The sequence below is a fragment of the Pleurodeles waltl genome, chromosome 8 (assembly GCF_031143425.1).
Source record: "Pleurodeles waltl isolate 20211129_DDA chromosome 8, aPleWal1.hap1.20221129, whole genome shotgun sequence".
NCBI classification, from domain to species: Eukaryota; Metazoa; Chordata; class Amphibia; order Caudata; family Salamandridae; genus Pleurodeles; species Pleurodeles waltl.
This window is the reverse complement of record NC_090447.1, coordinates 1,510,922,685-1,510,939,377: the sequence shown is the minus strand read 5'-3', so window position 1 is coordinate 1,510,939,377 and position 16,693 is coordinate 1,510,922,685. Positions and strand designations below refer to the sequence as shown.

General features: G+C 44.5%; 1 protein-coding gene across 4 annotated transcripts in view; it reads left to right on the top strand.

Annotated features, from left to right (window-relative positions):
• The first annotated feature begins 4,793 nt into the window (after nt 1-4,793).
• CFAP44 (cilia and flagella associated protein 44) overlaps nt 4,794-16,693 on the top strand; it is a 382,521-nt gene continuing 370,621 nt past the window's right edge. For 3 of the 4 annotated variants that reach the window (XM_069202788.1, XM_069202786.1, XM_069202785.1), the window contains exon 1: nt 4,794-4,881. In XM_069202788.1, coding sequence (XP_069058889.1) covers nt 4,827-4,881 — 55 coding nt within the window. In that variant the 5' untranslated portion in view covers nt 4,794-4,826. The remainder of the gene's footprint in view (nt 4,882-16,693) is intronic. The other variant, XM_069202787.1, reaches the window with a different exon arrangement.

The following is a 16,693-nucleotide window of genomic DNA, read 5'->3' as shown; positions in this document are numbered from 1 at the left end:
CCACCCCAAATAAATGGGACCAAAGTTGTTCTGCCCACCAGTGGGCAGATGGGGCAATTACCCCTGATCCACACACTGGGGGGGGAAGAAAGTCTACTAGATGCCAGGGAATTTAAAATATATATATATCTTGGAGTGGTGGCTACCAACCAGTATGGCCCTGGTTATGCCCCCACCCCAAAAGAAAAGAGTAATAGTCTTTCAGCTCTCCCCCGCACTCTAAAACATCTTATCCCACAGCAAGAAAGAAGACATTTGATTATTTGGGGTTTTGGTTTTACATTTGGGCCATGAGAGCTGGGCTAACTCTCAAAATCGTCCCACTTGGAATGGTGAGGGCTGCACTTTATGGACTTTCGGACGCTGCCATGTAGAAAAATCCACAAGACCTAGACACATCTGAAAACTAAACATCTGGATGATTCTAGGGTGGTGTGTTTCACATGCACCCCGCACCATTTTCGTACCCACAATGCCCTGCAAACCTCCTACTTGGCTGGAAATCACCAATTTTTCCCACGTTTTTGTGATGGAACCTTCCAGAATCTGCAGGGATCCACAAAATTCCTACCACCCAGCATTGTCTCTTCTACACCGATAAAAATTCTGCTGCACTTGTCAGCCTAAAAATGTTTTTTTGTAAACTGCCCTTTTGGATCCCCTTTGGTTCCCACTCAATATCGACATGTGTTTAGCTCTTCCCTTTCACAAGCACTTGGGCCACCTACACAAATGAGGTATCATTTTTACCAGGAGACTGAGGGGAACGTTGGGTGGTATGAAATTTGTCCCACTGCGGTGATCCCCCACAGAAATGTTGGAAAATTTTGATTTTTTTAGCTAAATTTGAGGTTTGCTGAGGTTTCTGGGTAAGAAAACATTGGGGGATCCCGCAAGTCACACCTCCCTGGACTCCCTCGGGTGTCTAGTTTTCAGAAATGTCTGGGTTTGGTAGGTTTCCCTAGGTGGCTGCTGAGCCCAGGACCAAAAACGCAGGTGCCCCCGCAAAAACAGGTAGTTTTGGTATTGATAATTTTGATGTGTCCAGAGAGTGTTTTGGGGCATTTCCTTTTGCGGGCAGTAGCCCTACCCACAAAAGTGAGGTACCATTTTTATCGGGAGACTTGGGGGGAACGCTGGGTGGGAGGAAATTTGTGGCTCCTCTCTGATTCTGTCACCGAAATGAGAGGAAAAAGTGTTTTTTGGCCAAATTTTGGGGTTTGCAAAGGATTCTGGGTAACAGAACCTGGTCAGAGCCTCACAAGTCACCCCATCTTGGATTCCCCTAGGGGGGCTAGTTTTCAAAACTGCGCAGGTTTGTTAGGTTTCCCTAGGTGCCAGCTGACGAAGAGGCCAAAATCCACAGCTAGGCACTTTGCAAAAAACAGCTCTGTTTTCTTTGTAAAAATGTGATGTGTCCATGTTGTGTTTTGGGGCATTTCCTGTCGCGGGCGCTAGGCCTACCCCCACAAGTGAGGTACCATTTTTATTGGGAGTCTTGGGGGAACGCTGGGTGGAAGGAAATTTGTGGCTCCTCTCTGATTCCAGAACTTTCTGTCACCGAATTGAGATGAAAAAGTGTTTTTTTGGCCATATTTTGAGGTTTGCAAAGGATTCTGGGTAACAGAACCTGGTCAGAGCCCCACAAGTCACCCCATCTTAAATTCCCCTAGGTGTCTAGTTTTCAAAACTGCGCAGGTTTGCTAGGTTTCCCTATGTGCCGGCTGACCTAGAGGCCAAAATCCACAGCTAGGCGCTTTGCAAAAAACAGCCTTGTTTTCTTTGTGAAAATGTGATGTGTCCATGTTGTGTTTTGGGGCATTTCCTGTCGCGAGCGCTAGGCCTACCCCTACAAGTGAGGTACCATTTTTATCGGGAGACTCGGGGGAACGCTGGGTGGAAGGAAATTTGTGGCTCCTCTCTGATTCCAGAACTTTCTGTCACCGAAATGAGAGGAAAATTGTTTTTTTGGCCAAATTTTGAGGTTTGCAAAGGATTCTGGGTAACAGAACCTGGTCAGAGTCCCACAAGTCACCCCATCTTGGATTCCCCTAGGTGTCTAGTTTTCAAAACTGCACAGGTTTGCTAGGTTTCCCTAGGTGCCGGCTGAGCTAGAGGCCAAAATCCACAGCTAGGCACTTTGCAAAAAACAGCTCTGTTTTCTTTGTGAAAATGTGATGTGTACACGTTGTGTTTTGGGGCATTTCCTGTCGCGGACACTAGGTCTACCCCCACAAGTGAGGTACCATTTTTATCAGGAGACATGGGGGGAACGCTGGGTGGAAGGAAATTTGTGGCTCCTCTCTGATTCCAGAACTTTCTGTCACCGAAATGAGAGGAAAAAGTGTTTTTGGGCCAAATTTTGAGGTTTGCAAAGGATTCTGGGTAACAGAACCTGGTCAGAGCCCCACAAGTCACCCCATCTTTGATTCCCCTAGGTGTATCGTTTTCAAAACTACGCAGGTATGCTAGGTTTCCCTAGGTGCCGGCTGAGCTAGAGGCCAAAATCCACAGCTAGGCACTTTGCAAAAAACAGCTCTGTTTTCTTTGTGAAAATGTGATGTGTCCACGTTGTGTTTTTGGGGCATTTCCTGTCGCGAGCGCTAGGCCTACCCCCACAAGTGAGGTACCATTTTTATCGGGAGACTTGGGGGAACACAGAATAGCAAAACAAGTGTTATTGCTCCTTGTCTTTCTCTACATTTTTTCCTTCCAAATGTAAGACAGTGTGTAAAAAAAGACGTCTATTTGAGAAATGCCCTGCAATTCACATGCTAGTATGGGCACCCCGAAATTCAGAGATGTGTAAATAACCACTGCTTCTCAACACCTTATCTTGTGGCCATTTTGGAAATACAAAGGTATTCTTGATACCTATTTTTCACTTTTTATATTTCACCAAATGAATTGCTGTATACCCGGTATGGAATGAAAACCCATTGCAAGGTGCAGCTCATTTATTGGCTCTGGGTACCTAGGGTTCTTGATGAACCTACAAGCCTTATATATCCCCGCAACCAGAAGAGTCCAGCTGACGTAACGGTATATTGCTTTTAAAAATCTGACATCGCAGGAAAAAGTTACAGAGTAAAACGTGGAGAAAAATTGCTGTTTTTTTCACCTCAATTTCAATATTCTTTTATTTCAGCTGTTATTTCCTTTAGGAAACACTTGTAGGATCTACACAAATGACCACTTGCTGAATTCAGAATCTTGTCTACTTTACGGAAATGTTTAGCTTTCTGGGATCCAGCATTGGTTTCTCACCCATTTCGGTCACTAACTGGAAGGAGGCTGAAAGCACAAAAAATAGTAAAAATGGGGTATGTCCCAGTAAAATGTCAAAATTGTGTTGAAAAATTGGGTTTTCTAATTCAAGTCTGCCTGTCCTGAAAGCTGGGAAGATGGTGATCTTACCACTGCAAACTCTTTGTTGATGCCAATTTCAGGGGAAAAACCACAAGCCTTCTTCTGCAGCCCTTTTTCCAATTTTTTTGAAAAAAAGGAAATGTTCACTGTATTTTGGCTAATTTCTTGGTCTCCTTCAGGGGAACCCACAAAGTCTGGGTACCTCTAGAATCCCTAGGATGTTGGAAAAAAGGACCCAAATTTGGCGTGGGTAGCTTATGTGAACAAAAAGTTATGAGGGCCTAAGCGCAAACTGCCCCAAATAGCCAAAAAAAGGCTTGGCACAGGAGGGGAAAAGCCCTGGCAGCACAGGGGTTAAAACAAAGGCCTGTTATCTGTATAATGCATCTTTTGGCCAGAGTCTGGTAACCCCCACCCCTCCAGGATCACTTGGGGTTCTCCTAGAGGTGCCCGTCCCCCAGTTTGAAGACCTTTGCCCTAGACCCAGTGCTATTTTTTTCACTTGGGGGCACAAAATTCAAAAGTTTAAAGACCACTGGTAGAGTGTGTAAACTTGTTGAATTTGGTAGCTAAATTTGATAAAATTAGCATGTACCAACATTAAATGGCTGCTACACAAAAAATGGGTCCAAATAGGAAACTTCCTGTATAAAATGCCAGTTCATTCGGCAGGCGTGGGAGCTTGAACCATGGACCCTAATCCTCCATTTGATAAGTACACTTGCATGTATATGGTAAAGTCCCACTTCTAATAGCAATGACTTAAAGGCATCCAATTGCAGTAATCTCCCAGGCACAGTGATGAATTTCAGCCTCAGACCCTTCAGTATCACATTGAGTGAGGCTCAGCTGTCTGCTAAACACAGTCCTTCGGTTACCACCAGTATATCACTGGCCGGTTTCGTTTGGCGCGAACTGAAAGAACACACAATTCTAATATGGCCGCCACGTCTACGTGCACGAACGCACACGTCCGCAGACTGCGCTCAGTGGGTGGGGATAGACCGTAGGCTCGGCGGTACGGATTCAACCTTATTCATCAATCTGCGGCGTCCATCTTGTAATTGCCAAAGATTCCAGACAAACGCACCGACTGATTGATCGTTTAAACACAAAAAATACAAACTATAATAATTATTTTAAAATAAAACATCACAAGCTAGGGCTATTTCATACAACTATCATTAAATTATTTTCTTAAATGATCACATACAAACTATTATAAAAAAGGATATAATATAGTAAAAAGTATTGCTTGCATGCATTCTGAATTTTCTGTGCCAAAATGACAGCGATGCTTATAACACAACAGCAGGGAGCCCCTACCCCCCCCCCCCCGTTCTCGATGACGTCGCCCTTGTTCCAGGTATAAACTACAAGACCCAGCAGGCCACGCGGCGGTTTCCATGGCTACAGATTGGACGCCTGCATCTCCCTTGGTACCGCTGTAAACAAAGATGGAGGAGGAGGCGGCGGCGGAGGCAACAGCAGAGGGGGCTGAAGCACCGGCAGGTAGGAAGCTCCAGAGACGGGGGACTCCGTTTCACCCCTACCCTCTGCTCACGTGGAGCTTGATTCACGTGTTCAGGGACTTCTGCTGGCACCAGGACAATCACTTACAGGTGGTGGTGTTAGGGGGCACAAACATCGCACTGTCTTAAATTCACAGAGTGCCTAGAAGCCCCATGGCACGCGTGCCTCCTTCTAAAGTTCTGCAATTTAGCCAACAATTCGTTAGTTGATTTTAAAACTGTACATATCGGTTTAAAACGTCCAATATCTGTCTGAAGGCATCTTCTTAGTATAAACTACCGGGGCACCCACGGGAGCAGTATACACTTACTGGCAGCAGGGCGTCCCAATTTGGCAATTAATCACCATTTAAATGTGGTTAGAGGTTGGCACGCCAGTGGCATCTAAATCACACAACAAACACCAAGCAACATATGATAAATACCCTTGCAGATTTAAAATGTTATTTTTTCAGAATCTGCAAACTTATCAATTCATTTTATAAGATTGCCTCAACTGCATGGGACGACATATGTTGAAAGTGATAGTGTTTTGGAAAATTAACTCAGATTTGTTCAAGAATATCTCTATGCCCTGGCGACATTGCCACGAATGCGAGTTCCTCGTGTGCATTACTTATATGGCCTGTTTTGTAGTTATATGGGAAGCGACGGTATTATCTATTAACCCAAATGCAAAAACATGTTTTTGTATAGCACATATCCTTAACTGCATCTCTTCAAAGTGCTTTCAAATTGGCCAGTCAAAGAAGAGAACGCATGTTGAAATAAAGTGAGTTCCCTGGAATCAAACAGTTTGTCCAAGTAGGGAAGCTGGGTTGTGAGACCAGGTTTTTTAGTAACAAATGGAGCAATTCTGCCACTGGAGGGATGTGTCCTCTCATTCCCATTTAAAATCAAAAGACAGTGCTTTGAATTTGATTCTTTTGTGAGATTAAATTAGTGTGTTATCTTCAATAAATTCAAATATTTGTCACATTACATGGGTTTGTTTTTACTGCTACTGTGACATTTAAGTACTCAGAAAACTGTATGGAGGCAGCAGCATCATCGGAGGATCCTTCTGAAGTTTCAATCACACATAACAGAATAGAAACAACCATTGTGCGGTAATCACTTATAGCTGGTAACTGGCATGATGTCACTGGCACGCGAAACGTTCAGCCATCCTGACCTTTTATTTAATAGTACTTTGGAAGCTTGTAATGTTTGGAATTTACTACTCATACTGAGAAATGCACCACCACACGTCTAACGATACAAAGTGCTGCTCCGTTTTAGCCCGGGGATTTATTGCCTTGTGGTAAGGTATCAGACTAGAGCAACAAATGGGATTTCCCATCATGCAAAAAGATCTGCGTGCGTTACTCTACATTTACCACAGGGGTAGTAACCAGGTGCAAAACCACACTTCAATCCCCAGTGCACGTGTTATTTGCTCCAAGGTGTTTTTGCATTCGATGCAAATAACCCAGTTTGTACACTTGATTTAAATGAGAACTTAAAACATCCAAACCAGACTCAAAAATCATGCACAAGTTACTTTTCTTTAATGCACAAGCCAAGATTCAATTCTGTGGCTCCCTGGTTACACACACAGATCTCTGCATGCATTAACTATTTCATTATGTATGATAGTGCATTTCCCACGGATTAACATAACTTGCATTTAGTTTTTATCCACGTTGTGCGTTATTGTATATGTAGCTCACAGCTCACCGCCAAGACCTGGAACTTCCTCCCTACCCCCCTGCGCCAGACCCAGGACCTCCTCACCTTCAGGAGGCTCCTCAAGACCTGGCTCTTCGACCAATAGCAGCTACCCCCCCCCCTCCCCTCAGCGCCTTGAAACCCTAACGGGTACGTAGCGCGCTTTAGACATTTACTGATTGATTGATTGATTGATAGCTACCGAAAAAAAAAAAAAGTTAAAGTATTTTGTTTTTGGGCGACACCTTTGACCGCTCCCCCATGCTCACTCACCCCGCCCTCTTTGCGTGCAGCATCACAGTTCCCATACTTTTTTGATAGACTTTGACCACTGGTTTAAATTGGGTCAAGAACACGTCTGTTAATTTCTGACACAAAGTAATTAGCTGTGCATGGTGAGGGCGTGAGTTATAGTTACCTTAGGGCATAGGTTATAGTTACTTGAAAGAACTCTAACCATAACTGCTGAATTTGTTTGTTTTGTACAAGTAAATTCAGAACCTACTATAACGTCTCTGTAACCTTTGTTTTTTTTAGTGAATTTCTATGTTTTTTTTTTTTTTACCGTAACATAATTTTAAATACTATACATTATTCCAACCCCTGCCGTGCATGGCGGGGGTTGGTCGTAAGGCTGGGCTCCAAAGGTCAATTGGCATAGAATTGCAAGATCAACCCTGAAGCGGGGTTGACATTTGACCCCCCTGTTGTTTGACCTCGATTGAAATGATCTGTCACATGGAAGATATTCAGAGGTATCTCTGAGACTGGCTCAATGATTATTACTGTGGTTCTCAATGGAAACAACTATGTTTTAGCTAGGACAGAGAACTGCTATGAACAACCTGCACATTGCCAGGCAGTTGGGGATAGTCAAAGCATTGTGCATGTGACAGACTTGTGTGATAACTGTATATATATTATTCACTTTGTGTTTTTAACATGTATGTGTGATGTTTTAACTATTGTATGACATGTTTATATTTCCATACTGGTTAATGCTGTCACTGTGCGCATGTTGTGCATTGAATTGTGTTTGTGTATGTATGTGTGAGCGAAGGCTCTTGCGATAGAAGTTTTCATAGAAGAATTATTTGTGGAACTTGAGCTATGTAGTTTTATTTATATATTTATTTATTAGTATTGATCTGCCCATATCAGAAGTATGACTGTCCTTGCGGCGCAATCAAGCTTGTAATTATGAGCACAGAAATGTGCGTAGATGTCCATCCTGTCATTTGAGGAGTTTAAGCTCTTGGAATTGGACTGTGACTATGTACAAAGATTCAATGTGCAACCATTGAACCAGTATGGCATTGATTAGATACACACTGGTGCCCTAATTAATTAAGATGTTTCTTTATGGCAGTGGTTCCCAACCTTTTGACTGTTCTGGACCCTCACTTTATCATTACTGGAACCTGGGGACCCCCAATAAAATAATTATTGGAATCCGGGGACCTCCCCCCCGCCCACTGAGTCCTTATTGAAAGCTGGGGACCTAATCTGTTAATATTATTTAATTTTCTAAGCAGTCGCAGACCCCCTGAGGAGGCTTTGCAGACCCCCAGGGGTCTCAGGACCACAGGTTAGGAACCACTGATTTATGGGCATGATTTTTACACGTCTTAAATGTTGAAAGTGGGTGCTTTTTTGAAGTTGGGGGTGGATTTAATATATCCTTGGTGTATCTTCTGAGATAAACTATTGTCCCTATGTTATGCAATTTGAGATTTCACGTGGTGTGATGAAGCACACTGTATTGAACCAGCCTTAAGGTACCAGATAAGTCCATTCCATGGGACTTTGAGTACGTAGTTCAAAAAACAAAACATGCTCACTATTCCCAGATACTCTGCACTGAAACATTGATAGCTGTAGGAAAGTACCCTCTTTTTACCCCCATTTTCCACCTGATGTCAGTGTGCTTGACTGTGTTCACTTGGATCTTGCTAACCAGGACCCCAGTGAATATGCTTTCTCTCCTCTAAATTTGGTTGTTGCATACTGGTAACCCAGCATTTCACCCACAATTGGCATACTGGTGCCTCCTTATGAGTCCCTAGTATATTGTACTTAGGTACCCAGGGCATTGGGGTTCCAGGGGATCCCTATGGGCTGCAGCATATCTTTTGCCAGGAAACAAAAAAGCCCCCAAAATATGCAAAAATCAATCAATCCAGCCTTTACTCCAAACATAAATACTTAAATGCAAAACAGACAATCACATTCACACAGCACTGCAGTGATGAATCTCTAACAAAATAATCAGTAAAAATTAATTTAATAAATATAATAATACCCCATCCATGTACTTAATCCATAAAATCCACTTTGCTACCTACAACGTATAAATGCAGAGGTAAAAACCCAACCATTTAAAAACACTACATATGTAAGAGAACCATAAAAGCATCAGTATCATATAGGGGGTCATTTAGACCCTGGCGGACGGCGGTGAAGCGGCGGTAAGCACGATAGCAACTCGGTTTAACTAATCGGAAGCGTACTCGCCGATATTTGGATACTGCAACAGGTAAATAGAAACTCTGAATTTTTAGGATAGTATCTAATTGGTGCTAATTTTCAAAATAGGTGCATTCGCTAATAATAAGTGGAGAGAGGTTCTAGAATTAATTTAAGTTCACAATGTGAACTGGTAAGCTTACTTGGGGATGATATGAACATCATAAACACGTTATAAATTGTTGAATAATTGAAATATTTTACTTTTATCGTATTTACAAAGTACTAGACTCTACTTCGAGAATCAAGAGGCACTCTGGATCATTAAAAGAAATTTGAGTATAATCGAGCTAATAAGGTAACATCTAAATAAATTGGGGGGCACACTTCTTTTTGTGGGGGTTATAATGCAGCATAATTGGGTCCTTCTGAGTAAATGAAGAGCACGACACTTATTTATATTCATACTTATTTTTGATTCTATCATAAATTAATTTTATTTATTTGTAACTTATATTATTTATTTTTTGGGCACTAAATAGGATCTTAATGTGTATTATAGTGAGGCTGCACTTGTTTTATGTATCACTACACGGTTCAGAGCATGATAGGGCGAAACATATATGAAATGATGTGTTCACTTTAGATAGAAATTGAAACATCACCTATTTTTGGTGGAGATTTGCATGGTTCTCACCAACTCACATGATTGTTTTAATAAATTTGTTAATTTTTTAAATTTTTCAAATTTTTTTGAAGTCTATAATTAGGGTATGCATGAATAGGAGAATTAGTAATTGATTTGTGTGGTATGGTAATATTGTTTTAGGAAACATTGGATGGATCTGTATCTCACAAGGAAGTCCTGAGGAAATCCTAGGGGTACTCCCCCGGATGAAACACGTGTTGACGACGGACCAACAAATAGGGAGCTTTCTTTGGTTTAGGCAGTTATGTTAATTAGATTAATTATGTGATTGTGAATATAAACAATGAAGTTGACATTGAAATGCATATATAGATTTCTTTTTTCTTGTATTAATTTGTGTACTAATGACTACATATAGGCTTTGTAATTGATTGCCATTCATGGCTGTATACAGTGTATATGATTTTGGGTATTTCAGAATCTTATATGAGAGTAATAAATTTATATAATGATAAACTTCTGGTGCCTTTTCAGATAGATGTAGTGTGTATAATACTCTGACTGATGTTAGTGTTTTTTTGATCTACTTAGAGTTGTGTTATCGCATGTGTGCCATTACTCTTTATTACATTGTTAAGATATCCCTTCGGGATATCGTGAAGGTAACGTTTGGAGGGTGGTTACCTGAGTCTCTGTGCACCGTGTCAATTGAGTTATGTTAAGTTATAATTGTTAGAAGTAGGAGCGCCAATCACTCACCACTTCACCCTCTTCTTTGGATTATGTCAAGTCAAAGGTACTTAAGAATTTGGCTGCACTTAATTTGTCAATTAATTAATCTGCTCTTGGTATGGGGTGAGCATCTGTCTTGGTGACAGAGTTGAGCCCTCTGTAGTCCACCCAAAACCTCATCTCTGTCTTTCCATCCTTGGTGTGAGGTTTGGGGACCAAGACTACTGTGCGCTATCACTCCCAACTCCAGCACCTTGTGGACTTCCACTTTGATGCTTTCCTTGACTTGGTCAGACTGTCTGAATATTTTATCCCTGACAGGTAAACTGTCTCCTGGGTCCACATCATGGGTACAAGTGTGTCTGACCAGGGGTCAAAGAAAAGAGCTCAGCAAACTGCTCTAGGACTTGCCTGCAATTAGCTTGCTGTTGGCTAGAGAGGGTGTCTGAGTAGACAACTCCATCCACTGGGCCATTTGTAGGGTCAGTTGAGAGGAGGTCAGGGAGAGGTTCACTCTCTGCTTCCTGATCCTCATCAGTAACCATCAACATGGTTATGTCTGCCCTGCCATTGTAGAGTTTAAGGTGGTTAACATGGGTCACCCTCTTGGGTGTCCTGCTAGTGCCCAGGTCCACTAAGTAAGTGACCTGACCCTTCCTTTCTAGCACTGGGTAAGGGACACTCCATCTGTCCTGGAGTGCCCTGGGAGCCACAGTCTCCAGAACCCAGACTTTCTGCCCTGGCTGGAATTCAACCATTGCAGCCTTTTGGTCATACCACAATTTCTGGAGTTGTTGGCTGGCCTCAAGGTTTTTGCTTGCCTTTTCCATGTACTCTGCCATCCTGGAGCGGAGGCCTAGTACATAGTGTACTACATCTTGTTTAGGCTCATGGAGAGGTCTCTCCCAGCCTTCCTTTACAAGTGCCACTGGTCCCCTTACAGGATGGCCAAACAGAAGCTCAAAGGGGGAAAAACCATACTTCCTTCTGAGGCACCTCTCTGTAAGCGAAAAGCAGGCATGGCAAGAGGACATCTGTATGAGGCTGGACTGGCTTGTAGTGAGTATCAAGGGGTACTTACACCTTGCACCAGGCCCAGGTATCCCTTATTAGTGTAGAGGGGAGTCTAGCAGCTTAGGCTAATAGAAAAGGTAGCTTAGCAGAGCAGTTTAGGCTGAACTAGGAGACGAGTGAAGCTCCTACAGTACCACTAGTGTCATATGCACAATATCATAAGAAAACACAATACACAGATATACTAAAAATAAAGGTACTTTATTTTTATGACAATATGCCAAAGTATCTCAGTGAGTACCCTCAGTATGAGGATTGCAAATATACACAAGATATATGTACACAATACCAAAATATGCAGTAATAGCAATAGAAAACAGTGCAAACAATGTATAGTCACAATAGAATGCAATGGGAGCACATAGGGATAGGGGCAACACAAACCATATACTCTAGAAGTGGAATGCGAACCACGAATGGACCCCAAACCTATGTGAGCTCGTAGAGGGTCGCTGGGACTGTAAGAAAACAGTGAGGGTTAGAAAAATAGCCCACCCCAAGACCCTGCAAAGTGGATGCAAAGTGCACCTAAGTTCCCCAAAGAGCACAGAAGTCGTGATAGGGGAATTCTGCCAGAAACAACAACACCAGCAATGCAACAACGATGGATATCCTGACGAGAGTACCTGTGGAACAAGGGTACCAAGTCCAAGAGTCACGATCAAGTAGGGAGTGGGCAGATGCCCAGGAAATGCCAGCTGTGGGTGCAAAGAAGCTGCCACCGGATGGTAGAAGCTGTGGATTCTGCAAGAACGACAAGGGCTAGAAACTTCCCCTTTGGAGGATGGATGTCTCCTAAAGACCTGGCTTGACTCCTAAAGACCTGGCTGTTCGAGCAGCGATAACCCCCCTTTTTCCCCTAGCGCCTTGAGACCCGCACGGGTGAGTAGCGCGCTTTATAAATGTTAATGATTTGATTTGATTTGATTTGATGTCCCACGACGTGAAGAGTCGTGCAGAAGTGTTTCCGTGCAGAAAGACCACGAACAAGCCTTGCTAGCTGCAAGGGTCGCGGTTAGGGTTTTTGGATGCTGCTGTGGCCCAGGAGGGACCAGGATGTCGCCAATTGCGTGAGGAGACAGAGGGGGTACCCAGCAAGACAAGGAGCCCACTCAGAAGCAAGCAGCACCAGCAGAAGTGCCGGAACAGGCACTACGAAGTGGAGTGAACCGGAGCTCACCCGAAGTCACGAAAGAGGGTCCCACGACGCTGGAGGACAACTTAGGAGGTCGTGCACTGCAGGTTAGAGTGCCGGGGACCCAGGCTTGGCTGTGCACAAAGGAAATCCTGGAAGAGTGCACAGGAGCCAGAGCAGCTGCAAAACACGCGGTTCCCAGCAATGCAGTCTAGCGTGGGGAGGCAAGTACTTACCTCCACCAAACTTGGACTGAAGAGTCACTGGACTGTGGGAGTCACTTGGACAGAGTTGCTGAGTTCAAGGGACCTCGCTCGTCGTGCTGAGAGGAGACCCAGAGGACCGGTGATGCAGTTCTTTGGTGCCTGCGGTTGCAGGGGGAAGATTCCGGCGACCCACGGGAGATTTCTTCGGAGCTTCTAGTGCAGAGAGGAGGCAGACTACCCCCACAGCATGCACCACCAGGAAAACAGTTGAGAAGGCGGCAGGATCAGCGTTACAAGGTCGCAGTAGTCGTCTTTGCTACTTTGTTGCAGTTTTGCAGGCTTCCAGCGCGGTCAGCAGTCGATTCCTTGGCAGAAGGTGAAGAGCGAGATGCAGAGGAACTCTGATGAGCTCCTGCATTCGTTATCTAAAGAATTCCCCAAAGCAGAGACCCTAAATAGCCAAAAAAGGAGGTTTGGCTACTTAGGAGAGAGGATAGGCTAGCAACACCTGAAGGAGCCTATCAGAAGGAGTCTCTGACGTCACCTGCTGGCCCTGGCCACTCAGAGCAGTCCAGTGTGCCAGCAGCACCTCTGTTTCCAAGATGGCAGAGGTCTGGAGCACACTGGAGGAGCTCTGGGCACCTCCCAGGGGAGGTGCAGGTCAGGGGAGTGGTCCCTCCCCTTTCCTTTGTCCAGTTTCGCGCCAGAGCAGGGCTGGGGGATCCCTGAACCGGTGTAGACTGGCTTATGCAGAGATGGGCACCATCTGTGCCCATCAAAGCATTTCCAGAGGCTGGGGGAGGCTACTCCTCCCCAGCCCTGACACCTTATTCCAAAGGGAGAGGGTGTAACACCCTCTCTCTGAGGAAGTCCTTTGTTCTGCCTTCCTGGGCCAAGCCTGGCTGGACCCCAGGGGGACAGAAACCTGTCTGAGGGGTTGGCAGCAGTAGCAGCTGCAGTGAAACCCCGGGAAAGGCAGTTTGGCAGTACCCAGGTCTGTGCTAGAGACCCGGGGGGTCATGGGATTGTCCCACAAATGCCAGGATGGCATTGGGGGAGCAATTCCATGATCATAGACATGTTACATGGCCATATTCGGAGTTACCATTGTGAAGCTATACATAGGTAGTGACCAATGTATAGTGCACGCGTGTAATGGTGTCCCCGCACTCACAAAGTCCGGGGAATTGGCCCTGAACAATGTGGGGGCACCTTGGCTAGTGCCAGGGTGCCCACACACTAAGTAACTTAGCACCCAACCTTTACCAGGTAAAGGTTAGACATATAGGTGACTTATAAGTTACTTAAGTGCAGTGGTAAATGGCTGTGAAATAACGTGGACGTTATTTCACTCAGGCTGCAATGGCAGGCCTGTGTAAGAATTGTCAGAGCTCCCTATGGGTGGCAAAAGAAATGCTGCAGCCCATAGGGATCTCCTGGAACCCCAATACCCTGGGTACCTCAGTACCATATACTAGGGAATTATAAGGGTGTTCCAGTATGCCAATGTAAATTGGTGAAATTGGTCACTAGCCTGTTAGTGACAATTTGTACAGAGAGAGCATAACCACTGAGGTTCTGGTTAGCAGAGCCTCAGTGAGACAGTTAGGCATCACACAGGGAACACATACATATAGTTCACAAACTTATGAGCACTGGGGTCCTGGCTAGCAGGGTCCCAGTGACGCATAACAAACATACTGAAAACATAGGGTTTTCACTATGAGCACTGGGCCCTGGCTGGCAGGATCCCAGTGAGACAGTGAAAACACCCTGGCATACACTCACAAACAGGCCAAAAGTGGGGGTAACAAGGCTAGAAAGAGGCTACTTTCTCACAAAATCCCATCTCCTTTTGAGTTTTTCAGGGAGCCCCATGATCATGCCCTTCAATGTCTTGTTAATTGTTAAATCTCTCCATAAAACCATTGGTTTGTGGATGGTATGGTGTGGTGAATTTGTAAGTCACCCCACACTCCTTCCACATATGTTTTAGGTAAGCTGACATAAAGTTGGTACCTCTGTCAGAAACCACCTCCTTAGGAAAACCCACTCTGGTAAAGATACCTATTAGTGCTTTGGCTACTGCAGGGGCAGTAGTGGACCTAAGGGCCTTAGGGTACCTGGTAGTATGATCCACTATTAGCAGTATATATTAGTTTCCTGATGCTGTGGGAGGTTCAAGTGGACGCACTAGGTCCACTCCCACTCTCTCAAGTGGACCCCCACCACTGGAAGTTGAATGAGGGGGGCCTTTGGGTGGCCACCTGTCTTGCCACTTGCTTGACAGGTGACACAGAAGCTGCAAAACTCCCTTACCTTCTGGGACATATTGGGGCAGTAGAAATGGTTGACTAATCTCTCCCAAGTCTTGGTTTGTCCCAAATGCCCAGCAAGGGAATGTCATGGGCTAAGGTGTTGCGTAGGCTCTCCTTATTCTAATGAGACTACTGGATTTTGACTGAGTCTAACCCACTACAGGTGACACCTGTCGCCCCATTCCGAGTTTTGCTCGGGCTACCTAGCAGTGCTTCATCTCTACCCAAGGGCAGGGATGATTGGGCAGCTGAGTGCATGACATAACTGGTTTCTCAGTGAAGCCGTGGTCACTCAGGTCTCATCCGTTTCTCTGAGTTACATTAGTCTCACATACACAATGACAAACAAGGGCAATATATATTTTGATAATGCTTTAATAAAGTGACTGCATCTTAGATAGCAAAGCATGGACTGCAATAACCAGTACGATACAGCATGACAAGATTAAAATTGTGACAAGGAGAGTAAAACATAAAAATAATGCTACCATATTGTCACTAGAGTCACCAGACTAATTCCTACCTAAGATATGATAGAGCACAGCTTGTTAAGCTCTAATTCTGCCCGTCCGGTTCCCCTGGGAAGACATCATCCCCATAACTGATCAAAGGCCTGAAGTCTGCAAAACAGCTGTAGCAAAGCATTCGGCAATCAGCATACAGTTTTGGTTCTCTGGCTGGAATCTCCCTCTAACGTGCAAGGGAAAGGGAAGTGTTTTTATAATAAAACAGCTGATGTTCTGAGAAAAGTTCCGTATGTAAGGATGTGTATCTATGAATGTCAGAGACTAAATTTATGCCACGTTCACCGGCAACCTATCTTACTGCAGCCTTGGAAGAAGCACAGAGTGAGCAAGAATGTCTTGTGTGAGAACAGAGTCCTGACCTAGGCAAAAACAGTCAGAGAGAAAATAAATCAAGACCGTAAAAGTGGCTACTGTAACAATAATAAAGCAAAGCCGAATAAAATATATCTAGGTTAAGGTGCACAGTGGCAGGCCTAGTATTTTAAAATACCGTGCATGCAGCTATAACTAAAATGGCTACACAACAAAGGTAAGGTTAAACTCCCTAAACTCCTGTGCCGCTACCACGCTCCTAGTGGCACCAGGTTTGGGATCTCTTGCCTCAGTGTAAAGGAGTCCATCCTCCTAATAGACCCTGTGGGATCCACTGACACTTCCATTTTCTTTCTCAGCTGCTTGCTGTCTTAGGCCTTCAAGAGTGGAACACTTCTTTTGTCCCTGGCACAGCTGTTCCCTTGAAGGTCCCCCTGGGCCCAAGAGCTCTACCTGATAAGGCTCCAGCCCAATGGATTCCGTTCCCTCAGGGGACAGGACATCTTCCTGAGAAGAGAGGTCCTGTTTTTTGTGCTGTGTAGAAGCTGGTCCCCCAGTCTTCTTTCCTTTTTTCTTAGAAGGTTGGGCCATTATTCCAGACTCCAACACTTCTTTTTCACCCTGTGCTCTGCTTTGTGCTCTTGTCTTAACACACACCAATTC